The sequence below is a fragment of the Podarcis filfolensis genome (genome assembly GCF_964270895.1).
Source record: "Podarcis filfolensis genome assembly, chromosome: 11".
Taxonomy (NCBI): domain Eukaryota; kingdom Metazoa; phylum Chordata; class Lepidosauria; order Squamata; family Lacertidae; genus Podarcis; species Podarcis filfolensis.
In genome coordinates this window covers 41,479,623-41,506,704 of record NC_139613.1, presented here as the reverse complement: position 1 = coordinate 41,506,704, position 27,082 = coordinate 41,479,623, and the positions used below count along the sequence as shown (strand labels likewise).

General features: G+C 40.2%; 1 protein-coding gene and 1 long non-coding RNA gene across 6 annotated transcripts in view; one reads left to right on the top strand and one right to left on the bottom strand.

The window, feature by feature from the left end:
* Positions 1-3,567: 3,567 nt before the first annotated feature.
* TMEM232 (transmembrane protein 232) overlaps positions 3,568-27,082 on the top strand; it is a 136,985-nt gene continuing 113,470 nt past the window's right edge. For 3 of the 5 annotated variants that reach the window (XM_083576822.1, XM_083576823.1, XM_083576819.1), the window contains exons 1-4: positions 3,568-3,692; positions 15,963-16,110; positions 17,966-18,077; positions 20,937-21,042. In XM_083576822.1, coding sequence (XP_083432948.1) covers positions 15,977-16,110; positions 17,966-18,077; positions 20,937-21,042 — 352 coding nt within the window. In that variant the 5' untranslated portion in view covers positions 3,568-3,692; positions 15,963-15,976. Of the gene's footprint in view, positions 3,693-11,017; positions 11,093-14,256; positions 14,357-15,962; positions 16,111-17,965; positions 18,078-20,936; positions 21,043-27,082 lie in introns of those variants that run through there. The other 2 variants (XM_083576821.1, XM_083576820.1) reach the window with 2 other exon arrangements.
* Positions 13,031-14,154, bottom strand: LOC310745045. The gene is made up of 2 exons (XR_014539843.1): positions 13,949-14,154; positions 13,031-13,352 (listed from the first exon to the last, which is right to left on the bottom strand). It is a non-coding gene; the product is annotated as an uncharacterized lncRNA (long non-coding RNA).

Genomic DNA, 27,082 nt, shown 5'->3' with positions numbered 1-27,082 from the left:
CATAATTCAAAAGCATCAATTCTTTGGCGATCAGCCTTCTTTATGGTCCAGCTCTCACTTCCATACATCACTACTGGGAAAACCATAGCTTTAACTATACGGACCTTTGTTGGCAAGGTGATGTCTCTACTTTTTAAGATGCTGTCTAGGTTTGTCATTGCTTTTCTCCCAAGAAGCAGGCGTCTTTTAATTTCATGGCTGCTGTCACCATCTGCAGTGATCATGGAGCCCAAGAAAGTAAAATCTCTCACTGCCTCCATTTCTTCCCCTTCTATTTGCCAGGAGGTGATGGGCCCTGTGGCCATGATCTTCGTTTTTTTGATGTTGAGCTTCAGACCATATATTGCGCTCTCCTCTTTCACCCTCAATAAAAGGTTCTTTAATTCCTCCTCACTTTCTGCCATCAAGGTTGTGTCATCTGCATATCTGAGGTTGTTGATATTTATGTGGCAGTAGTGTAAGGTAGTAAAAGCATTCTGAAAAATGATATATAATGAATTGGGGGGGAAAATGTTTAAAATAACTTTTGTTTTTTTTTAAAAGAAGCCTTTTTGTTAGGAATTGTAGGTACCGATATCCCAAAGGAGGAGACATTTTTATATATGCAACAACAGTCACATGGATGCTACTAGCCCAGAGATGGAAAGAAGAAAGAGTCCCTAACAGAGAGGAATGGCAAAGCAAGCTGTTGGACTACACTGAAATGGCAAAACTGACTGGAAAACTCAGGAACCAAGAAGACAAAAACTTCAAGAAAGAATGGGGGAAATTTATAATTTATTTAGGAGACCACTGTAAGCAGATGAAAACATTAGCAGGATTCTAATAACACTTGTCATGTAACAAACACTATGGACAATATGGACGGATACAAAATATAGATTATGAAATAATATGCAGTTGAAAATGTTGACAATAGGACCCATGAAGGGGATGATGGGAAGTCTCAAGATTCAAAGAAATCTCTATGTATGGATATGTATTTGATATTGTTATAACTCTACACTTGTAAAATAAAATAAAAACGATTCCCAAAAAATAAAAAATAAATCCACAGGTCTCAGGGCTGTTACAACACAAAATCACAATATGAAAACAGCATCAACAAGACCTGCACCAGCAGTTGGTACTTCCAGGAGGCTGGAGAAGAGACTAGTCACCATTGCCCTCCCTGACATTTGGTGGTAACACTCAAAATGGAGCATGGGAGGGAGGCAAGGAGGGAGCACAACTTGACCAGCACAAGATTTGCTGGATCCTGATCTTCCCCTGCTGATGTGTGACATGAAGGTAATCGTCCTGATCCACACTGCTACAGCGGCCTAGGAGTTGTATGGGGAAAAGGCATTCTTCCTGCCCCATACTTTTTGCCCTGGTTGGCATGAGAAATGGAGCTTTGGGTGTAGAGTGAACAACACCATTAAGCCCTGCTGCTTTGTGTGTCAGTGAAAGAGTCAACTGAAGCCAAATTGTGTAGTTTTTGGTTGGAGGGCAGTTAACCTTAAAAACACTATGTCACTGTTCAGGTGGTAGAAAATAATCTTCCCCTGGTTGTAGATTCCACCCTGAATGGCTAACTATGATATCTTCCAGGCTCAGAAGAAAGAAGTTCAGAAGGCTAGCCATGTTAGTTTGTGTTATGTACTGAAGTTCTCACCCTGGGCCAGCAGGGGGATACTGTAGATAGTTTTGTGCAAATGAAGGATCGAAAGTGACATTCAGTGATTGGATCGTTTTAGAAAGTTGCTACAGTAACGTTGTACTGGAGCTCTATATAAGCAGGCTGACTGAGCCCTTCAGTCAGTTCTGTTCTGGCCTCTGAATAAACAAGAGCTGTTTGAAGAATCACTGTGTTGTCTGATATGTTCACCCACAACTTAACAGTTTGTTTCAGCAAAAACAATAGTCTTGTGGCACCTAAAGTCTAGCAAATCTATTATTGTTTACTAAAGCTCGCATTAAAAACAAGCTAAACTAAACCAAACCAAAGCTTTTTGGTCCAAAATCCACAGATGAGTACAAACCAAAATGTTACAAGATAATGAGCACAACATTACAAATCCTCCAGAACACTTTTATCAGGCTAGACAGTACACAAAACGTGTTACAGGAGGGAAGAAAGAGGTGTCTAAAGAAATTAATGAAGAAACCCAATATTTTAGTTGGGGCAGAGGCAAGAGAAGGTTAAAGGACCACTGTGGTGCAGTGGCTACTGAAATCAGCTCTATTGCTGCACTCTGCATAAATTTAAAGCACAGCATAAATTTAAAGCACATGCAGACTCCTGGGTGCCATAATCCATTTCTATTTCCCCCCCAATTTTTTTAATTGATTTTCCAAATTAATAACAAACACAAACAAACAAACAAACAAACATCCTAACAATAATAGTTCCACTTTTGTTAACATTGTTAAGCGACTTCCTCGAACCCCCTGGCTGAGTTTCAGTGTATATCATTGTAACAGTTTTCCAAAACTTAATTTCTCATACAATTTACTTACTCAGTTTACATCTTTCCTTCTTTTCTTTATTTAACTTTCAACATATTATTCTATATTATTCTATAACGTCACATACTTAAATCCTTAGCCAATTTGGTACCTGCAAGTATTTCTATTTAAGTTATCTTAGCATGTTTAGCTGAAAAGTCTTTAAATTTCATCCATTCCTCGCCACCATCTACTTCTCACAGGGAGCTACGATTCCCGGCATCCTTAAACTACCATTCCCAGAATTATTTTGGTGCTTCACTGAGCGATAATTGGGAATCGGCTTAATTCACCTCCCAGGGTTGTTAAAAGGATTAAAAGGGGTGCAGTGTGCTCCTTGTCCTGGGATGAAAAGCACCACAGTGGTCCTTTAACCTTCTCTTGCCTCTGCCCCAACTAAAATATTGGGTTTCTTCATTAATTTCTTTAGTCACCTCTTTCTTCCCTCCTGTAACACGTTTTGTGTAACGTCTAGCCTGATAAAAGTGTTCTGGAGGATTTGTAATGTTGTGCTCATTATCTTGTAACATTTTGGTTTGTACTCATCTGTGGATTTTGGACCAAAAAGCTTTGCTTTAGTATAGCTTGTTTTTAATGCGAGCTTTAGTAAACAATAATAGTCAAAACAAAAAAAAACCAAAAATTTTTTTCCTTCCAGTAGCACCTTAAAGACCAACTAAGTTAGTTCTTGGTATGAGCTTTCGTGTGCATGCACACTTCTTCAGATACATGCACACGAAAGCTCATACCAAGAACTAACTTAGTTGGTCTTTAAGGTGCTACTGGAAGGAAATTTTTTTTGTTTTGACTATGGCAGACCAACACGGCTACCCATCTGTAACTTAAACAATAATAGATTTGCTAGACTTTAGGTCCCACAAGACTATTGTTTTTGCTGAAACAAACTAACATGGCTAGCTTTCTAATGAATAAAGAAGGCGCTTTTAAAACAACCCGCTTCTCCCCCAATTATTCAGCGCCTTTTCTTTTCCCCTTCTTTGGTCTCATGAAACGGGATGAGGCAGGAGGCACGGCATTATTGCAGCCCAGCCGAGGGGCCACTGGGTGGAATCCGGGCCTGGCCGCGTCCATAGCAACAGCTGCCAGTAGAAGCACCTGAACGCCGAGAGAGAAAGAAGGCGGCCGAGGCGGGCAGGGCGCGCGCGCTGGGCACCCATTTGTCCTTCCATCCAGCAAGCAGGGTAAGCGCGGGGTTAAGGCTGCTTCAGGAGGCGAGGAGCAGAGAGAAGCCGAAGTCTTATTAATTACACGGGAGTTTCTCAAGCTGCTCAAGGGGCCCCTTATTGCCTCGAGAAGCCGGGAAACAGGCCCTGCCGGAGGGAGTTTGTTGGCTGCGCCTTCAGCTCGGGTTACTTAACTGTAGGAACTGCAATGGTTTTACTGTAATGGAATTTGGGGACGAATTTCAAAAGGAAAAACTGGCAACATAAGACCTGGATCAGGCTAAAGGCCCATCTAGCTTCTCCTGTGTGTGTGTGTGTGTGTGTAAAATGTTTAGGGGTACTCTCATTTTGACTCAAGAAAATCCCCATTTTATAGTTCATATCGGGAAAAATAAATACAGTAAATGGACAAAAGTACAAAGATTCACAAAATGTTTAGGGGTATGCATACCCCTGTGTCCCCCCAGAAAAAAGCACTGTACTGTATATATGTTTGTGTTTGCGTGCGTTTGTGTGTGTTTTCTATTTCTGTTTAATCACTTTTAAATCACTATCCTATGTTTTTAGCTTTTTCTCTTTTTTATATTTTATTTATGATTTTCAGGTTTATACATTTCAGTAATTTTACAGTCATTTTAGCATTTCAAAACATGACTTCCTTCCCCCTCTTCCTGCAGTTCCTTAAATTTATTTTTAATATTTTCTGCATATCCAAATCTACTTACTATGTTCATTTATTCATTTATTCAGTCCCTTTTTTCTTAAAAAATGTTTAGGGGTACTCTCATTTTGATTCAAAATTTTATAGTTCAAATCAGGAAAAATAAATACAGTAAATGGACAAAAGTACAAAGATTCACAAAATGTTTAGGGGTAGGTGTACCCCTGCATCCCTCCAGAAAAAAAGCACTGCATTCATTCATCTACTTTTAATATATGCTCTTATAAAACTGTTGCAGGTTACTGTATTACAATAATCCCGCCAATGTTCTTACCAGTTTACAATTTGTTTGTAAACATTCAATAAACTATTTCCATTCTTTTATAAAAAGTTTGTTATGTTGATTTCTTATTTTTCACCATTTCTGTGTATTCCATTAGTTTTTGTATTCATTCTTCTTTTGCTGGGACTTCTTCTTCTTTCCATTTTTGGGCAAGAAACAGCATTCTTGCTGCTGTAGTAGCATATAGGAATACATTTCTGTACAGTTTGGGTAGTTCTGTCCCTATAAGTCCCCAAAGGGAAGCTTCTGGGTTTTTGTTATAAGCGTTATTTTAAACATCTTTTTCAGTTCATTCTATATCATTTTGCAGTAAGCTTTAACCAGTAAGCCGCCATGAATCCTGGTTCCTGGAAACTGTGGGATGATGATGATAATAATAATATAGTTCAGCATCATGTTTTCACAGTGGCTAACCAGATGTCTATGAAACACCCACAAGGAAGACCTGAGTGCAAAAGCGAGTGTGGTTAGGGAGTAATGTTAACCTGGGGCACGCTTTCAGCCCCCAAAACTGTTTGGGAACCCAATCCTTTTTATTTTTATTTTAAAAAACCCATGTATATGGATTATTACTGCTGTTGTGAGTGACCCACGTAGATCAGGCTGCAACCCTGTCATGGGGCTGGTCTTACTCCAATAGATGGATTGGCTAGGGTATATACAGGCAACCCACCCCCCTCATTTACATGTGTTGATTATGTGTGTGACTGTGTACAGTGGTACCTCGGGTTACATACGCTTCAGGTTACATACGCTTCAGGTTACAGACTCCGCTAACCCAGAAATAGTGCTTCAGGTTAAGAACTTTGCTTCAGGATGACAACAGAAATCGCACGGTGGGGGTGCGGCAGCAGCAGGAGGCCCCATTAGCTAAAGTGGTGCTTCAGGTTAAGAACAGTTTCAGGTTAAGTACGGACCTCCGGAACGAATTAAGTACTTAACCCGAGATACCACTGTATACCTTTCCTCGCATTTCCTTTCAAGCATTAAGCAGAGGTCGCCAATTATTCCCAAATTAATAATTGTGGGATGTGAATGTGGTTTTGTGTTTGTAACACCCGAGAAAGACAGAGGCTCAAATCTTCATTTCTGAGTCCTTGGGGCCAATATTCCTTATCCTGCAGGGCACTTCAAGATTTAGTTTTTATTTTATTCAATGACATTTATATGTTGCTATTCTAAGAAAACCTCTGAGCAGTTTATAGAAAACCGACAAAACGTATGTAATGTTACGCTAGCTTTAAAGTATTTTTCCTGTTCTCCCTGATGGGTTTGAACTGTGCAATGTAATCCATTTGGAAATGTTTCTTGCAGCGGCGTAGTTAGCCGCTTGGGTGCCTGAGGTGTAGGGCAGCTGAGGGGGAGGTGGCGGGCAGACACAAGCCCCACACTGCCGCTTTGGGCAGTGGGGAGACTGTGGGGGCCTGAGCCACTGCATCACTCCCAGTTACCAGGCCCCAGGGTAAGTGCCACCCCTGCAGTGTGGTACCCAGTGTGTCCCACCCCCAACTCCATAGCTATGCCTCTGGTTTGTTGGTTGTTTACAATTTTGCATAGATTTAAAAGATTCTTATATCAAATGACCCACTGACTCTTGTTCCCCTGCAAAAAAAGAAAAAGAAAAAGCCCTATTATCCAAGCAACTCTCATTAGTTTCAGTGGAACTTGTGGACTTTTTGGTGGATTGTTCCCAGAGTCAAATAGGTTCTTTCAGTAAAATTGATTCATACAGCTAATCAAATCTAACACAGCTTTCAAGCAAAGATAATTTGCTCTTTTCCACATCTTCAGTTCTTCTGAAAATATCTTTTCTGGCATTTTCAAAGTTTTTTCCCCCATTTTTTTTTTGGGGGGGGGTAAAGTTGCTTAAATGGAGCTAGTCCAAGTTTGTTGGGCTAAAACAAAAATGCAATCTTTTTTAAAACAATTGTTTTGTCATAAAACAATTCTCCACTTCTGTCTTTTTTTGTATCTTGTTTTACCAGAGCCACTGGATTGATGTATATAAATACTGTCATTAGGGAGGGCAGCTTATGATAAGTTATGTGAGGTTGTGTTTGTGAAACATGAATCTGGAAACACTTATGTGTCAAGTTTGCTTCATTATCTAATAAATTGTGTCATTTGAAACCCCCCACCCCACCTCATTTATAAACTAGTGGACGGAGGGACTGTTTCTGCCTTATTGAGTCATGGTTTCTGTACTATGAAAAGTTAAGCATAAAAAGTTTTTGGGAAGCTGGTGTAGCACAGTGGCTTAAGAGACTGAGCAACAAATCAGGAATTTCCTGGTTCAAATCTAATCTCTACCTTGAACTGATTGAGGTGCCCTTGCAAGGTGAACTCATTAGGTGGCCTGCAATATATGGGAAAATAAAACTGACCGTGCTTATTACAAGGCTGATACAATTGTTACTATTTTTAAGACAACAAGTTATAACACAAGCAATCTGTTTTCTTCTGCCTATACTAGGAGCTGATGCGCAGCTTTTCTCATTACTGCAGGACAGTAGAAGTAGCATCTGTTGAGCTCACCCCTATTATAAAAGTTATGAGAGCCACTGTTGCACTTCTTGGGGGTCATGAGTTGACATCTTTCCTAGCATGCCTTCCAGTGACATTGTCCATATATAATTTCCAGAAGGGCCAGCCACTCCTTATAGTTGCACAAAAATTTGCAATACGGCAAAGACTTAACTATAAACAGACAGTAGATGGAGCACTCTGCCAAGCATATTGAGTCTTTCGTTGGGCTACTACAGATACGTACAGTATTGTGATATCTGTACGCCTGCTGCATATGCTTCCATCTACTCTTACCCCTTAATCAAGAAGTGAAAATGCCATGCTTGTGTTTTAATTTCTTAGAAAACCTTGATCTCTGCATAGTTCCTAGAGCAGAGAGCTATTAATTTTGGTATTTCGAGCTACGTACGTGGTTATTATTTTAGTTCTAGGAGCAACTTTCTTATATACAGTGGTACCTCGGATTACATACACTTCAGGTTACATACGCTTCAGGTTACAGACTCCGCTAACCCAGAAATAGTACCTCGGGTTAAGAACTTTGCTTCAGGATGAGAACAGAAATTGTGCTCTGGCGGTGCGGCATCAGCAGGAGGCTCCATTACCTAAAGTGGTGCTTCAGGTTAAGAACAGTTTCAGGTTAAGAACGGACCTCGGAATGAATTAAGTACTTAACCCGAGGTACCACTGTACATTTATAGACTTGGCCATTATGTACGGCTTTATATTTCAACAGGGAGTTAAATCCAGGTGAGAGGAGATAAGAAAGGGCTTGTGCTAGGGGTGAGAGCAACAGAAGGAGTGGCTATGCAGAACAAGGGGGATTCTCTTAGGAGGAATTTTGGGATTCAGACTTTGTCCCCATCACTGTGTGTGTCTGTATCTATCTGTATATCTCTGTGTGTGCATATATATATATATGCATATAGATACAGATATAATGTTACCTATCCAGATCTAGAAGGATGAGATACCAGCCCCTTTCTATTGAGACAAACTTTAAAACATTTCACTATTTTTCAGTGGATGTAATTGCAAGCCAATTTATTTGTGACATTAATCATGTGATTTGCCCTTGAGTGCAATATTTCTTTCACATATAGCCAGAGCAGCACCCCAATCCAGATCAGGACTCTAGTTTGGCAGGGGGGTAGGTGACTCTAACCTTTTGTCTCTGCTGCATTCCCCAGTGTCTGCTATTTGCTTGGAGAAAAAAAGCTCCCATTAGCTTCAGTGCATTTTGGGGGCATTCTTGATTGGGATCATGGGGAGGGGGTTACAGACTCCTACTTCCAAAACCGAAGTCCACCCACACCAGACTTGGTGGCAAGTATTGGTGGCTATTGGTGTAAGAAAAATCCTGCACTTGAAGGTAAACCACATGCAGCTTGGCCCTGATTCTGGTTGAATATGAAGCAAAACCACCCCGTTTCCTTTTTTCTCCCACTTTGAGCACTGATCCATGTCAGCATTTGCTTATGTGCATATGTAATATTAATTCTCAGGCTCACTTATGCATATATAAAATTGAAATAATAGTTGCCTCCTCATGGGAGTTTAGATGAAAGACTTGCAAAATGGTTTTATGTATAAATAAATACATGGTTCTTATTCATAATGCTGTCACTCCAGATGCCTCTCTGCAGGACAGTCTTATTGCAGATGCTATAATTTCCAGTGCTCAGATCACTGGGTACTGTTCCCCCTGCAGTTATCTTTACTGTTACGCTTGCTGTTGCAGCAGGCAATGATCACACTCTAGGTATCAAGTTGAGGCTCGCATGTGTTTGTGGGAGAAATCCAGACTCTTATCAACTGTAAAGACATTTAACATTGCAAAGAACCTTGCATAGCAAACATTTTAAGGACCTTGTGACCCAGCCAAGTGAGCTACCATGGGCTCATGCCGGGCATTCTCAGAGAGTTGCTGGTAGGATTGTGGGGAGGGGAGAGATCCAGTTCAGTTCACATTTAAAGGGCAAGCCCACCTAATTTGCCCATTTTGAAACCTTCCAAATTCGCACCTGTCCCATGTTTGCAATGCAGCTCTCCGACCAGGGTTAGAGAAGATTGTGCATAAATTAAAACTGCGTAAATTACTGAAAATAACATACAGAAATGCATTCTGTTGAGAGAAATTGCTTGCAAAAATGTGTTTATTAGAAATTCACCTGAAAAAGCTAAAAAAGTTCATGAAGATTATACAGTGTTTTCAAAAAGTGATTATACAGTCGTACTTTGGATCTCGAACACCTTGGCTCCCGAACAAATTGGCTCCCGAACGAACAAAACCTAGAAGTGAGTATTCCAGTTTTTGAACGTTATTTTGGAAGCCGAACGTCCAACAGGGCTTCCACGACTTCCGATTAGCTGCAGGAGCTTTCTGCAGCCAATCAGAAGCCGCGCATTGGTTTTCGAACATTTTGGAAGTTGAATGGACTTCCGGAATGGATTCCGTTCGATTTCCAAGGTACGACTGTACATCTATGGACAATACCTATATTAGGTGTATAGTTACTTTTCGAACACCATAGGTGAACTGAAAAAACTTAGAGAACCAAAACTAACTGATCATTGCATTCCTAGTTGCTAGTGTTCCCAGTACCTTGGCAGAGCTCACACATTCTCATATCTCACCTGGACCTATGTGCCAGTGTTTTATATTTCCCACAGTACCCCTGATGTACTGTCAATCTGGAGCATTGTGGCAAATTTGAGACAACAATCTACTACAGCTGTCAGATAAGTTTGTAATCTGCCAGTGTATAAGGGACATGGAGGGGGGGCTTTGAGTTGCATGGTTAGATGAGATATAAGAGGTTGCATATTTTCTCTCAACCCCCCCACCCCTGGTTTTAATGGATAAGCTGTACATTTTAGTGAAGGAGCAGGTACATGGGGTCATGAAGAGTCTGACACGACTAAACAATAACAAAGTTTGGGAGGAGATGGGGTTGCATCTTGTCTCTGGCAATGAAGATCCTGTTTTGCCAAGTTTGTGAGGTCCTTGAGCAAGATGCCCTCCACGAGCCCTACATACTGTCTGTCCGTTCCTTTCCCTGATGCCTGCCTGGCTGATCTCCTGACATCCCCTTCCCCATCTTTCTTACAAAGTGGGGAAGCAGTAGAAGTCTTCATGATTTTCTTTCTATCTTTCAAATTAATTTGAACTATTTTTACCCAGCTTTCATTGCAAATCAGTGCCAGTGCAAGATACAGAAAAATGAATAACTGTGCCCTGTGTAAAATGTACAAATTTCAGGACAGTGGTTGTGGCACCATTGATACCCAACCCCAATGGCTGCAGGGCCCCCGACCTGCACCATTAGATGTTGGGATGGCTTGGACACAAACAACTCTCTTTATTGATACAATCCTTCATACAGTTGTTGTCTCTTTTTGGTCTTCTTACTGTTTCCCTCTTGCCATGCCTTCCTCTTCCTCTTATCTCTTTCCTCCAGGGTGCTCTGTGGACAAACTTGTAGGGAGGAAGAATAATATGGTAAAGGACTACAACTACAAGAATATGAGAACTGTGTACCTATAGGAATACAAAAACAGCTCTTCACTATTTTTCACTTAAAATTCCCTCTCCCCCCATATGCATTTTCTCCTGGAGGGAATAAGATATGGGTCCCTCTCAATATGGGGGAATAAAATTGGGGGGTGATTTTTAGTGGGAAAACAGCCAGAGAAGAAAGGCAGTGCTCTATTCCTGAGAGTGGTATTGAAATTATTAATGATTTTCTGAATTAGGATGATAATCAGAAACAGCATGCCTGCATGAATAAAATATACATTTATGTTATTCAGATTCCATTGAAGTTCTTATAATCAAGGAGAAATACACAAGATTTTGGCAGGGGCAAGAAGACAGAACTGAATGAGGTTTGCATGTGAAACAATGCTACAATTGTTCATTCATTATGCTTTTGTCAGAAGTGCAAAGATTTAGCTGATGGGAACCTCAGACCTGATTAAAAATTGTAAATTGCCACTCTACTGAAGCATTTTATAAGGAATAAAAATTTAGATGTATTTGGAATTAACATAGGCAGAATGGTGATTCATCATCCTCACATTGCAAAGAAATCAGACTGATATTTTCAGAAACTCAAAGTAATCTGCTCTTTCATTATGTAGAGCTTTTCATTCCCATTTGCTTGTGCTTGCAATGGGCGAAGATCGATGGTAGATTAGATTTGGTAAAAATTTAGTCCTTGAATATCTTAACACCTAGAAGATTCACCAGACTTGTTGGAGCAGCTCTGTCTTAACACAACGTCATAACCGCCAGAGCTCAAAGCACTATTCTGTTTGAGTTCTGTACTGCATTTGAACATGCTGCAGAATAAAGTGATGAAACAAGCTTTGTTGTTGTTGTTAAGTGCCCTTAACTGTGAAAACATGATACTTCAAGTAGTTCAAGAGTTGTGTGTGAGCTATAATCTGCATAAGAAATTTCATCTATTTACTATTTGTGGGATGTTTCAACTATCTTACTATAAAAAGACACACCAGAGATAAGATATATTGATGGAGAACACAAATTGGCCCAGTTCAGACATAACAGAAAACCATGTTGTGAATTGGTCTGCTTGAGCATTATTAGAAACCACAGTTTGATCCTGCCTTGTTCTTAGTAACCAGCTTTATGCTACTGTATTGAACCAGGTTTGTGGATTTACTGTTAGTATATAAACTCCTAAACAACTTGGAACCAAATTACCTGAAGGACTGCTAGATTATCCCTGATGTAGCTGCCTTGTCTATACAATGACCGCTCCCCGCTTAAAACTGGGGGCGCCCTTTGCGTGGACGCGTGCAGCCCCTGGATCTGGAGCGGCTCCAACAACATAGGCTTGGCTTTGCCTTCCCTCAGGTGGGATGCCTGGAGGTCTCCGCCTACCTCAGTCAGTCGTCCAATCCCACCTGGGGGAAGCGTTGCCAAGGAGACCAGGTAGGGATGCCCTTCTAGTAAGTACCACATGGTCCTGAGGTTTGCTCCATGGTTACCTGGAACAGGGCCATTAGCTTTGCAGCACCATCCCTCTGGAACTTTCTTTTGCAGTAGTGGCCTGTGCAGTACATAATGTTGATGGATGTGGTCTATAAAAATTGGTTTTGTGATCGGGAGCCCTTCAGTACTTTATTGTGCCAGCAAGGAAGGGCCATGGGCTGGGGTATTTGTGTAGGGCAGACACGTTCAACTGGTCGACTACGATTGGCAGGTAGATCCCTGGTTGATCCTGGTTGATTGCGGGATCCTTATCGATCGTGGGATTAAAAAAATGGCAGAATGAATGTCTTTTCTTTGGACATATCCAGTAGCTGTTATAGGCTGAAGGAACACTTTAACCAAAGCATTAAGTTGGAAAGACTATTATTTTAGCTAATATCAGTAGGAATTCACTTACCTAAGATAAAAAATGTGGTGGGAAGCTGTTTAGAAAAAAATATACTATTACCTTGATAAGGCTGAATTTGATCAGATTATAGAGCTTTATGTAATTATAAGTTTCATTTTCTCAAATTGGCTGTTTCTGTAACAAACTAAAATTTGTGAAATTATCTATACCTATATCTATCTACATATCAGCTGAGCTAATTATGATTTAAATGTGTTCTTAAAAAATTCATGGAAGACTGCTTATTGGCAGACATTAACACAGTCTTCTAATAGCCTTTTTGTTTGATGTATTATGGTAATTGTTTCATACATCACATTTATTCTCAAATCCTTTTTATTTATTTCGTTCCGAGGCAATTTATAAACCAGAGACAGGATGCCAAGAGTAATAAAAAAAGAACAGGTATAAATCAGTCGTTAAAACATATGGCTCTATTTCATCACAACAAGGTATTCATTATTCACCAGCTTTATCAGTTGTCACTGCAGTTTACATGTCTTCAACTTCCTTCTTCCCGTCACTGGCATTCAGAATTGTTTTCTCCTCTTTAGGCTTCCTTGACATCTTCTCTAGTTTCTCCTTCTGACTCTCTGATGGACAGAGCAATCCAAACTCCTGATCTCATGGAGGTCGGTATGGATGAGGAGCTGTCCCTCTGTCCAACTCTGCCTGGCTTGGCTGCTCTCCACTGGTGGGGAGCTCCTCTACTGCAGAAGTCCTTAATGCGCCTGCCTAAACTGTAAAAATATAAGTTTTTTCCTTCTGTCCTGCTCCCCCCACCCCATCCAGAACAAGCAGTGGAATGAAGGAAGCTCCTCTGCTGCCCTGGCGGGGTTAGGATTGCATTCTAATTGTCTCTTTAAATAGATATTATTTTCCCATCTTCACAATTGGACCAAGCCTTAGACCTTTCTTACTCTGTATGCATATTCACTTGGGATAGTTTCCTTCAAAGGTCCAGCGCCGAGGGCCTTTTGGCGGTTCCGTCACTGTGAGAAGTAAGATTATAGGGAACCAGGCAGAGGGCCTTCTTGGTAGTGGCGCCCGCCCTGTGGAACGCCCTCCTACCAGATGTTGAGGAAATACACAACTAGCTGACTTTTAGAAGACATCTGAAGGCAGCCCTGTTTAGGGAAGTTTTTAATGTTTGATATTGTCACTTTTTAAAATTAATATTCTGTTGGGAGCTGCCCAGAGTGGCTGGAGAGGCCCGGCCAGATGGGTGGGGTATAAGTAATTTATTATTATTGTTGCTATTGTTGTTGTTGTTGTTGTTGTTGTTGTTGTTGTTATTATTATTATTATTATTATTATTATTACTGCACATCAATACCTGCATTTATTTTTGCAGCTCAGAAGTTTTGCTTTCTGTCCTGCTGTCCAGGGCTGATATTTCCTGCTGGATGTCCTACCACTAGTGTGAACAATGGCAATTATAGCAACTGACCCATTATAGAAATGGGAGGCAAGTGCTAGAATCCATGCTTCTTCCCTTGCCTGTTCCTAGGTGTTTCTCTAGTTTGCAATCCTAGACACACTACCAAGGGAGTAAGCCCCACTGGATGGTACCTGCCTCACTGTCACTAAGCAACACTGAATGATGCCTGCTTATGAGTAAATATGCATTCTGTTCTCACAGTGGCAAACAGATGCCCAGGGGCAGTCCACAGTGTGAATGCAGTAGCACTGTCCCACTCATGACCACCAGCAACTGGGATTCATACTGCCTCTGATACTGGGGGTAAAATATAGTCTTCATGACTACTAACAATAGATAATTTTATCCTCCGCACGTTTGTCTAATCCCCCTTTAAAGCTATCCAAGTTAGTAAATGTAAGGGTAAAGGGACCCCTGACCATTAGGTCCAGTCGTGGCCGACTCTGGGGTTGCGGCGCTCATCTCGCTTTATTGGCCGAGGGAGCCGGCATACAGCTTCCGGGTCATGTGGCCAGCATGACTAAGCCGCTTCTGGTGAACCAGAGCAGCGCACGGAAACGCTGTTTACCTTCCTGCCGGAGCGGTATCTATTTATCTACTTGCGCTTTGATGTGCTTTCGAACTGCTAGGTTGGCAGGAAACCAAGTTAGTAGCCATCTTCTAATAGTGGCCACAAACTACTACTGTAAAGGTGTTATCCAAAACACATTTACTAGTGAGTAAGTCCTGTTGAACTCAGTGAGGGTTGCTTCTGAATAAGCATACTTCAGATCGCTTTGTACACCCTTAGATAATAACAGCCTATTAACAGATAATGGAACATCTGTCATGCAGTGAGTTTCTATAACAACTGAACTTAACTAGAACCTGTAACTTCCTGCACTTTATGATTTTTTTCCATTTTCACACGATCCATTCTTATAGGAATGTTTGTAATTTCAAGTTTTATTACAGTATTCATTGAGAAGCCTTATGAAATGAAGCATGAACACTACATTGATTTGCTAAGGTTGCATGCCTAGGAAGTCACAGTGGGACAACTTCTGTGTAAACAGTCTTAGGATCCTACTACATGAGCATGGAAAAGAGAACAAGATTGAAAGCACCTGTGCTAATGAAAATTGACTAATTTCAATATATCCCTGCAACCAGGGCAGTTATGTTTCTTCATGCAGACTATGCCTACAGTATTCCCTTTAAAGAAAGCTATTGAGGAAGAGTGTAAGCCACATTTTCATCTTTGCTTCTGAACTTTCATTGGCCAATATCCCTACAGCTATTTACTGATATTTAGAATTTTAGTTCATAATTTCTCAGTTTTTATTGATGTTTCATTATCTTATTAATGCTATTTTAAGGTTACTATATGTTTTTGATTTCATATGGTCAACACAATTCCAATAATTAATACAATTTGATTTGATAAACTTGGATTCGGCTACTCCAGGCTGTGAGTTTGGAGAACTGCTGCATAATTCCCTGATCAATAAGTAGTTACATTGAAGTAGTGGGAGTGAAATCAATGGAATAAATTGGCTTGAATCCAAGTGCTTTCACTTAACTGTGCTGAGGAATGGTGTGTAAATCAATAAGCTTAACCATACTGCAATTATACTTCAATTATTCTATTTTGATTTTATTTATAGCTTATTATTGTTATTCATTATTTTGATCTAATAGAAATGGACTTTCCCCAGTAGAACCATTTAGATTGCATATTCAAGGTTGTTACACAGAACTTACCATCCAAGGTCCTCCAGATTGCTTTTTCCTGTAAGGTAGAAGAGAAAAACATGGCAGAACACACTTCATCTTGCATTTTGACCGTATATGGTAGCTTTCTGCCTAAGGTAAGAAAGACTTAAGATTACATTTCTATATGGCCGCAACATTCTGTCTTTTTTTTTAGATTGATTTTACAACATGCCCATCATAAAGGTGCCAGTGGTCCACAAATTTGGTATTGTATGCCACGATGAACATAAAAAACTTCAGCAGAGACTCTTGGCTAAATATCTGAAGGAAACATTACCTGCAACCAAGAAAAAGAAACACGTGTAAGTTTAAATAAACACAAAACAATATTATTATATAATGCATACTGGCAAGCGGACAAAGATTTTCAGTGTTTCTGGTGAAACCTGCAAACATGTTAATGAGAGACTTGGGAGCATGGAGGAAAATATAGATAGGAAGAAGTGGTTTATGGGGAACTCTAACGGAAATGACAGCAGGAAATAACCATTTGACTGGGTGGGTACACAAGGAGCCAAAGATGCCCCCCAAATTAAAAGATTGTTAGACAGAACAACAGAACAAACAATACTTCTCTCAAGATAGTATGAGCTAGGTTACTACCTGCCATTCTGTGACTTACTGGAAACTGTTTGCTTAGTTGATAAAGGTAAACGTAAAGGACCCCAGGGTGGTTAAAGTCCAGTCAAAGGCAACTATGGGGTTGCAGCGCTCATCTTGCTTTCAGGCCGAGGGAGCTGGCGTTTGTCCACAGACAGCTTTCCGGTTCCAGTGGCCAGAATGACTAAGCCACTTCTGGCGCAACGGAACACCGTGATGGAAACTAGAGCCCATGGAAATGCCATTTATCTTCCCGCTGCAGCAGTACCTACTTATCTACTTGCACTGGTGTGCTTTCGAATTGCTAGGTTAGCAGGAGCTGGGACAGAGCAACAGGAGCTCACCCTGTCGTGGGGATTCGAACCACTGACCTTCCGATCAGCAAGCCCAAGAGGCTCAGTGGTTTAGACCACAGCGCCACCCGTGTCCCTTTTTTGCTTAGTAAGTGGAGATTAGATGTATCAAAGGTATCTGTCAACTTTGGCTTAGGCCTGCTGCTGACTAGCGTGATATCAATTGGTTGCTCAAATGGTATACTATTGTAAAAGTACAATCCATATTAAGTCTCTTTTAACTCAAATCCATATTTTTGGATGCAGAATTGAAGATGTGAAATAGTAGAAGTCATTTTTAGCAGTGTCTTATTTTAATTTAAAGAGATTATATCATTACTATTTTCCCTATTATTATTCCTTTCATCATGTCACATTAGGTTTTTCAGATGCATTAATGCTCTGATTGGGTTCTTTCCTATGAAGCTTAGTTCTAGAGAAATTAAGACAGCAGAGGTTTAAGAGGCTAATTTAGAGAAATAACAGGTAGATTTCTATTTAAGGGAGGGGTAGTAATTTCACTTAAGTAATCAGTTCCAGCTCAGAATTTATGTTTACCTGCTAGTATGCATTGATTAGTCTAATTCAGGCATAGGCAAACTCCGGCCCTCCAGATGTTTGGGACTACAATTCCCATCATCTCTAGCTAACCGGACCAGTGGTCAGGGATGATGGGAATTGCAGTCACAAACATCTGGAGGGCCAGAGTTTGCCTATGCCTGGTCTAATTTCTTCACCAACAATCATTCAAAGGGCTAATATTGTGAAGAGTTAACTTTCCAACATGATGAAATTCTTATATGGAAATGTCTTGTAATGTGTTGTGTATTCAGTGAGTAAATACATGCAGATGTTTTTGTAAAGCATGATGGTTTACACATAGATTATTGGCTGTTTCTTTAAAAAAACTGCATTCTATGAAGAAATGTCAATAACTTGGAAACAGCATAATGATGAACCGTAAGTGCAGTGTTTAATAATCAATATATTTCTGTAATATTCATAGTCTATTGGCTGCTATTGAAACAGTCTTAATAGCATTATCCAACAGATAAAGTATTGTAAATTAGAAACACAGAACAATGATCTACACTGTACATTGAGTCAAATAGGACTTTAAAAATTAAATTAGCTGTCTATAGTTATCTTTTATACACAAAATTTTGATTTCATTTACTGATGAGGTGCCAATTAAACTGAAATTCTTCACTGGATTCTTTATCAGAAACCCATATGAACTTACAGAACAATTCGTTGAGGATTTCAATTACTCACTACAAACAGAAAGTAAAGGAAAATTCATAGAGCTGGCTAAAAAAATGCTTGCAAGATGCAAGGTCTGTATACGTAAGGATTACTGGATTTCTAAAGAGACATTTCTAAAGGCTATCTCTTGATCTTAAATTTCTACAGTGGTGTTTAATAGTTAAGAATTAATTTAAATATTTCTGATGCAAAATGTTCATTATTTACTTTTTGAAAGAGACCTTTAAGTTACCATTTTCATAGTGTTTCCCCCCCTGTTCATTTTGCAGAAATAACGCATTTGCTGATATAAGTCAACAAATTCAACCTTGGCGCAGTTATATTGATACCACAGGCTCCTAGTGAGGGTTGGCAGATTTTGGATAGAGATTGTTGAGATTATTGGTAACATCCAATATCTGTACTGATAAAAAGTCAATAATGAACACATAAAAATGCAAAGGGCAATATAGTTATTTATGTTTAGTATAGTTATGTATGCTTATGTTTACATAACATGCCTTCAACAAATTCCAGAGTCTCACTGAAAGGTTGAGTGAAGAAGGTTTTGCAATATTTTGTAGAGGGAGCTTGGCTCAAGCTCATAAAGGCTGCCCTTGGGTACAGAACTGCATAATGTGAGAGATGGGACTGAAATGACCCTGCTGTGCCACCTTGTATTATCTGAAGGTAATACCTTGTGAAGCTAAGCAGCTCTGGGTCTGGTTGGTTACCTGGATTGGTAACTTGATGACGTCTTGGGTTCCATGAAAGGTGGAATAGAAATGTAAGAAAACGAAACAATAAATAAAGTTGTCATAATGCAGAAATCACAAATGGTCCTTTCTCATCATTTATCAGAGGAGGAGAAATATATGGCGATTTTCTCACATTTATTTAATAAACTCCCATTACTGCTTGATTGTAAACCCCACTTCCACTTACCTGAAATATTTTTTCCAAATATTTTGTTCCAATGGAAAGTTGGATGAAGATGAGAGATGCACGTGTAGCCAGCAGTTTCTACTGGGTGAAATCAGATGCTAGGATACAAAAATCAACCAATGGATTAAGCATGTCCCATTGTTCATACTGAGAAAAAAGGCCCTAAGCTCAGAGTTCTTTCGTAATGGAAGCAAACAACTTCATAGGAGGATTATTGTAACAGAATCTCTTTAGGGCTGATATTCATCAAATGGTTTGTACAAGACATATAAAACCATTAAGAAATTATTAAATGAAAATGATTAAAGAATTTGATTTCTGGGCAGTTTTTGTGGCAGTGGTAGGAGAATCAGACCTACATACTTACAGTTTTCTAAAAAGAAGTTTAGGATTGGAAAGAACATCCTTTTCCCCCATGCGACCTTTGCTGTTTTTAATCTTGTTGTCTCTTCTGGTAAATTGGGGGAGGGGTGCACAGAATGACCTGACGGAAATGATGTAAGTTTACAAGGGAATTTTCCATTGATCATTTGGCAAATGCTAATTTGTTTAAATAAATAGAAATACAAATGAATAGTACAGAGTCCGAAAAAGAGTGTTTTGCGTGTCAAGGTCCCCAGGCCACCCCAAATAACTCACACAACACACAGAATTTTTGTTTAAGGTTTTTGGCATAATTTTGGTCACTTTATTAAAATACAAAAAATGTGAGTGGTTGCTTAGGCATTGGTTGCGACTATCTGCCCCCCAGTGGGGGACAGACTGACATTTTGCAAGCCTGCGAAAGTCAGAAAAGGGGAATACATTTGGGGGTAGCGACGGAGCAGGGAACCTGCCCTCAGCCTTCCCCAAATGCAACCAGGGGCTCTTGCGTGGCCCTAGCCCCTTGACAGGGTTTGGACAAAAGCAATAGTGAGCCCCTGTATTCCTTTAACGGAATCCCTTGCAGCAGCAGCATTAGAGGGGCAGGCACAGCCAATCCATGCCCCTCAACCAACCAAACCATAAACCAATGCCTAACCGCAACCTTATAAGCTGTGACGATTTGCTACGCAGTAGGCAAAAACCAAATGGCCCCAACCAATCAGCCAGATGGACAAAATTCCTACCGGGCCCCTGCCCCAAGAGCAGACGACCCTATGACAGGCATAGCAAGGTCAAAGCGAACAACCCTAAATATAGGGAGGGGGGATGGGCAATCCGATGCACGGAGCGAAAAGAGGAAGCTCTACGCCTTGTGCAGGGAGTTTTAACATTTCTGGCTGTCAGTCATCAAATGGCAACATTAACCTCTTCCCAACAGCAAGGGAAGCCCAATCACAACAGTGGCCAATGATCAATTAGCCTGCCCCACAACTTTGGAGTGTCCTGTCGGCCCCCACTGCAACACGTGCTCTCCATGAAGGAGAACACGCTTTGTCTGATTGGTGAAATGCTGTGCGTGTGACCAAAGAAGAGCATCTGTGAGTCCAACCAAATTAGTTTTGCAAGAGTTGCCTGTAGAACAGGCTTCCTCAACCTCGGCCCTTCAGATGTTTTGAGACTACAATTCCCATCATCCCTGACCAATGGTTCTGCTAGCTAAGGATCATGGGAGTTGTAGGGTCATTTGGAGGGCTGAAGTTGAGGAAGCCTGCTGTAGGACATGAGACACATTTTGTTGGGATTGACTAATTGGATTCCATCCTACTGAGATGCTAGCACAAGAGTTCTCTTCGCAACTTGGCTCAATTTATTACTATGATGCGGAGCTAGTAATTAATTGCTTTTGTTGCAAGGTACTTCAGGTGGTAATAACAGTATAATTAGACCTAAGCATTCATCTTCTTATTTAAGTGTTAACCTGAGGGATTAAACATTGCTACCTTGTTAGCTCCAGCTTTTGTGTTTTGCACCAGCAATAACACTTTCTTTAAATATGTAGAAACGTCATTCTAAGTATATTGACTTTTGAAAGGATTTTTAAATCTCAAGTTTTGTCTTATTATCTTTTATGTTCCAAACAGAGGCGATCAGGTCTTAGTACATTAGGTATTGGGAAGTATGTAAATCTCCCTGTGGCATGGGCTGAGGCAATTCTGTTATTACAGTGTAAAGGAGAAATTCACGAAGGTAGGTTTCTTTCAGATTCTTTTTTTGCTGCCCCTTTCTCTAAGCAAGCACTGCAAAATTTATAGACACTGGAAAGAAAATAAAGCTATTCTCACAAAGAGACTAATTACACAATATAGATAAAATACTATTTTTGTTTCTGCTTTGATGCCGTTCTGTGTCAACTGACTTGGCTTTTGAAATTATTCTTATAGATACAGGCATGCAGTAACATTGGATGAGTATAGCTAAAGTTGAATATCCCTGTCCTATAAGACCATTAGTGCAGTGCTGTTGCAAAATTTTAGACCCAGCCTGGACATTTACAAGAAAAAGCTGATAACTGCATGGTTATTTCCATTTGACAGCTGTGATTAACATCCTGAAAGCTGAAGCCTCAATATTGGAAAATCACAGATTTCTCTCTGGTTAGATAAAAGCAGAGTATCTCTGAAACTGAAGAGGCATGCTGGAAAGTAATGAACCAAACTAACTGAAAGTTCTTGTACTCAGAATCATCAAAAGAATACAGAGAACATTTTTTGATGGGATTTTAAAACCGGAGATATTGGAGTACTTCTGTGTTTACCATGGCCATCAAAATAGTACTACTTGCAATTCAGCTTTCAATTCTAAATGTCTGGGAGAAATGCTCATTTCACAGTTTGTTCTAAACTGTTTTTAATGCTGTAATTTATATTGCTGTACCCTGTCCTGGGACCTTCTGAAAAGCAGATTAATAATAATAATAATAATTGTTCCTTTATATTTTATAACCTTGTTCATTTCACCTTATTAACTTTAGTCATGTTGCATAGATGGCAAGTCAGTAATTAAACACCAACTTGCCAGATGATGAGTCATTTCCATGGTGCACAGTAGCAACCCAGACATGGCGCTGGAATATCTGGGATTCCAGGCCCCATTGGGACCTGAAGGTCTATATGCAAATGAGCAGATTGTGTTCATAAATGCAGGAGGTACCCCTGTTGAGCAGCTGAAGACCTAACAAGTCACCAGCCTGAGACAGCCAGGAAGCCCTATTACCACTTGCCCCAAATCTACTTTTCTTTGCCCAAGACCGGTCCAGGAAGAAGAAGAAGAAGAAGAGTTTGGATTTGATATCCTGCTTTATCACTACCCGAAGGAGTCTCAAAGCGGCTAACAATCTCCTTTCCCTTCCTCCCCCACAACAAACACTCTGTGAGGTGAGTTGGGCTGAGAGACTTCAGAGAAGTGTGACTAGCCCAAGGTCACCCAGCAGCTGCATGTGGAGGAGCGGAGACGCGTTCCCGGTTCCCCAGATTACGAGTCTACCGCTCTTAACCACTACACCACACTGGCTCTCAGGAGAATATATAATGTGAAAGGAGTGCTAAACTCTGCCAAAGCATGTCTACTCTTCATGAAGAGGACAAAGCTGGAGGCAGTTTTCAGAGCTTGCTTTGTTATCTAGAGCCTACTCTTGTTCTAGAGATTATTATTGGAACAAATTACCTACCTGTGGGTTGTCCATAGGCCTGAAGATCATGTATCTGATGGACACCTTAGCCCCGTGCAGATGATTAAACTAGAAATGTGTGTGTATGTATCTGGAGTAGAAAAACAAAGATTATGAGGGCATGAATATCAAAGTTCTATGAAGAAAGGTTGAGGGACTTGGGCGTGTCTAGCCTGAAGAAGAGATGATTAAGAAGTGATACCATGCCATCTTCACATATTTGGAGAGCTGTCACATACATGATGGAGCAAATTTGTTTTCTGCTTTGCTCCAGAGGGGAGAACCTGAATCAATGGTTCAAATTACAGAACAGAAAAAAGAAAAAGATTTAGTCTAAAAATTAGAAGGACCCTCTGGATGGCATGAGCTCTTTGACAATGGTCACGCCATTACTGGTGTTGTAGTAGTGGATTTCCTACATTGGTAGGCAGTTGGAGTAGATGACCTTTAGGTACATTCAGACTCTGATTCTATACCTGCTGGTCCCACCCAATGCCACACATTAACTGTAATTTTTGCACAATGCATGTAGCTGTTGAAGGCACAATCTGTTCACTCCATTTTTGCAGCATATGGGTTGCATGTTCAGAGTCATTGCACATTGCAGTGTGTATATATAGACCCTTGTGTAGACGAAATGACCAGTGTGTGAAGGCTGGTGGGCACAACCCTGACCCCCCCTCTCAATTTCTATGCCGTTTAACAGTTTTCACAGTCCTTTTGTCTTGCCTCTTGCTATTTCTGTTGGACCTCTGCTGTTGGCTGTTGTTTCCAGTTTGCAACTGCACGGCTGTGCCCTGTAGGCTTCAACTGAGCAAGACAGACAGAATTTGGCTGCTCAAATTATTCCAGAAACCACTTCACAGATGAAAAGCCTGCAACAGAATTAGCACTTCACCTAATGCCTTGCATTTCGATACTTAATTTTGTGCAATTACAAAACCATGTATATTCAGCATTCTCGTGATTTTTTTTCAAGTAGCACTGCTTTATAAGCTCTTTCTAAATTTAGACATTAATTGGGTGTAATTTAAAATGACATTTAAACTTGTGAAGTAATTTGCCTTCAATAATGGCATGTTTTAGGTTTCCCCAATTATTTCTATGAAAAAGCATGATATTGTTAGTTTCAAAGATTTAGGAATAATGGAACAAGGTTTAAAGTGTCCCTCCCCCAAATCACCCCCCTCAAAAAACCCAAAGAATGAAATACCTCGCTTTATAAAATTTGATGAGGATAAAAGGATAAATGGACCTTGCATATTGTCAGGGCTTTTTTTCCAGCTGGAATTCAGTTCCGGCACCTCTCAGGTGGGCACCATTGCCATTCTGAGAGAACAAGGGAGGTGTCCATGGTGAGTTCTGGCACCTCTTTTTCGAGAAAAATAGCACTGCATTTATTATTATTCAATTATTCATCAAATATCCTTTATTAGGCATAGCGAACAACACATTATCAAACAGACACCGTATACAAATTGTGCAAAATACAAGCTCATCATAACAAGGTTTGTCCCATATTCGAATATTTTTATTCCTTTTTATCTTTTGACTTGACTGAATGGCAAGCGGAATGATTATGGCAAGGGTCATACACGAAATAAATATGACAGACAAAGATCAGTGATCTGCAGATTAACATGACTGATCCAAAGGGTGAAGCAAAGTCATTTAACATATGCCCCCATTTTATATATATGGATGCTACTTTAGTTCCCTTCAGCCATCATAATTGGCCATGTGAGTTTTCAACCAAGAGGCCCCCTCCCTCCTTTGTTGCCTCCCTGATTTGCCAGGGCTCTAAATTTCATAGGTATTTACATGAGTACATAAGTACATGAGTACTTGTTTCAAGAAGTTATCCCTTGTACCCACCAAGGGTGATGGGGAGAGTGATGGGAGTTGGAGCTAGTCTGCTTGCCCCCCCCCATATTTCCCTTTTGCATGTTGATATAAAACAGTAGTGTAACGTCTGAAGAGAGCTTAAGTTGATGGCCGCCAGACAACTTGTGGAAGCAAATTCCACAAGTTTAGATATATGAAGCAGTACCGTACTTCCTTTAGTCTGGATTTCCCACCATTCTGCTTCGCTGGATTACGTTGGGTTCTAGTATTATGAGAGAAGGAAAAAACTCTGTTCCTTTTCTCCACAATGTACATAATTGTATACTTCTCTAGCGTGTCACCCTTTGGTTGTTGTTGTTTAGTCGTTTAGTCGTGTCTGACTCTTTGTGACCCCATGGACCAGAGCATGCCAGGCACTCCTGTTTTCCACTGCCTCCTGCAGTTTGGTTAAACTCATGTTGGTAGCTGCGAGAACACTATCCAACCATCTCGTCCTCTGCCGTCCCCTTCTCCTTGTGGCCTCAATCTTCCCAACATCAGGGTCTTTTCCAGGGAGTCTTCTCTTCTCATGAGGTGGCCAAAGTATTGGAGCCTCAGCTTCACAATGTGTCCTTCCAGTGAGCACTCAGGGCTGATTTCCTTAAGAATGGATAGGTTTGATCTTCTTGCAGTCCATGGGACTCTCAAGAGTCTCCTCCAGCACCATAATTCAAAAGCATCAATTCTTCGGCAATCAGCCTTCTTTATGGTCCAGCTCTCACTTCCATACATCACTACTGGGAAAACCATAGCTTTAACTATACAGACCTTTGTTGGCAAGGTGATGTCTCTGCTTTTAAGATGCTATTTAGGTTTGTCATTGCTTTTCTCCCAAGAAGCAGGCGTCTTTTAATTTCATGACTGCTGTCACCATCTGCAGTGATCATGGAGCCCAAGAAAGGAAAATCTCCATAGGTAAATTTATCCAGAGCCCATATAATTTAGCTTGTCCTGAAAGAGACTGATATAGACCAGTTTTTAAGAACAAATGGAATACAAAAAATCTCTCAAGAAAATAAATTAATGCTGAATTATAAAATAACAGATCAGGAGGTGGAAGGTGCCATCCAAAATATGCAGTTGGGCAAATCTCCAGGGCCGGACGGTTTAACTTCAAAATATTACAGATCTCTGAAAGATTGGCTAATTCGACCACTAAAGGAGGTTTGTAATGAAATTTTGGAGGGGGAAAAAGTGCCAGAGTCGTGGAAGGAAGCTTATATTACACTTATACAGAAAACTGAGTCCGAAAAAACACAACTTAAGAACTACCGCCCCATATCCCTACTTAACGTGGATTACAAAATTTTTGCAGATATTTTGGCTAAAAGACTGAAAAAAGTACTAGTTGAGGAGATACATAAAGATCAAGCTGGCTTTCTCCCGGGTAGACACTTGTCTGACAACACGAGAAATATAATTAACATTTTAGAGAAGTTGCAAGTGAACATTAATACAAAAGCAGTTTTGATATTTGTTGACGCGGAGAAAGCCTTCGACAATATTTCTTGGAGTTTTATGAAGAGAAATCTTCAGGGGATGGGGGTTGGTCAAGGTTTCGAAAATGGTATAGGTGCAATTTATTCAGAACAAAAGGCTAAATTGATAGTCAACAATGTGGTGACAGAAGAATTTAAGATGGAGAAAGGGACACGACAAGGCTGCCCAATTTCCCCATTGCTTTTTATTTCGGTCCTGGAGGTTTTGCTAAACATGATTAGAAGGGACCATTTGATCAAAGGTATTCAGGTCGGAGCTAAACAGTACAAACTTAAAGCGTTTGCAGATGACTTAGTATTGACATTACAGGAGCCAGAATCTAGTACTAAAAGAGTATTAGAACTGATTCAGGAATTTGGTCAAGTGGCAGGATTTAAGTTGAACAAATTAAAGACTAAGGTTCTTGAGAAAAACTTAACACCGATTGAGAAAGAGAGGTTTCAGAAGGAGACGGGTTTAACACTGGTGAAGAAAGTAAAATACCTAGGGGTTAACATGACCGCTATGAACCTAAACTTATTTAAAGATAACTATGAGAAATGTTGGTCAGAAGTGAAAAAGGATCTTGAAATATGGTCAAATCTGAAGCTTTCCTTGTTTGGTCGAATTGCTATTATAAAGATGAATGTATTGCCAAGAATGTTATTTTTATTTCAATCACTGCAAATTTTGGACAAAATGGATTGTTTCAAGAAGTGGCAGAGAGATATTTCTAGATTTGTCTGGCAGGGCAAGAAGCCCAGAATAAAATTTAAAATATTAACTGATGCAAAGGATAGAGGTGGATTTGCCCTGCCAGACCTTAAACTTTACTATGAATCAGCAGCATTTTGCTGGTTGAAAGAATGGCTGCTTCTTGAGAACACAGACATTTTGGATTTAGAAGGTTTTAATAATGTTTTTGGGTGGCATGCATATTTGTGGTATGACAAGGTTAAAGCACATAAAGCATTTAAAAACCATATTGTCAGAAGAGCACTGCTCAATGTCTGGACAAGATATAAAGACTTACTTGAAAATAAAACACCAAGGTGGTTATCACCAATGGAAGCGAAGGCTCAGAAAAAGCTCAATATGGAGGCCAAATGGCCAAAATATTGGGAGATTCTGGAACAGGAGGGTGACAAACTGAAACTGCAGAGTTTTGAGAAACTAAAAGATAAAGTGCGAGATTGG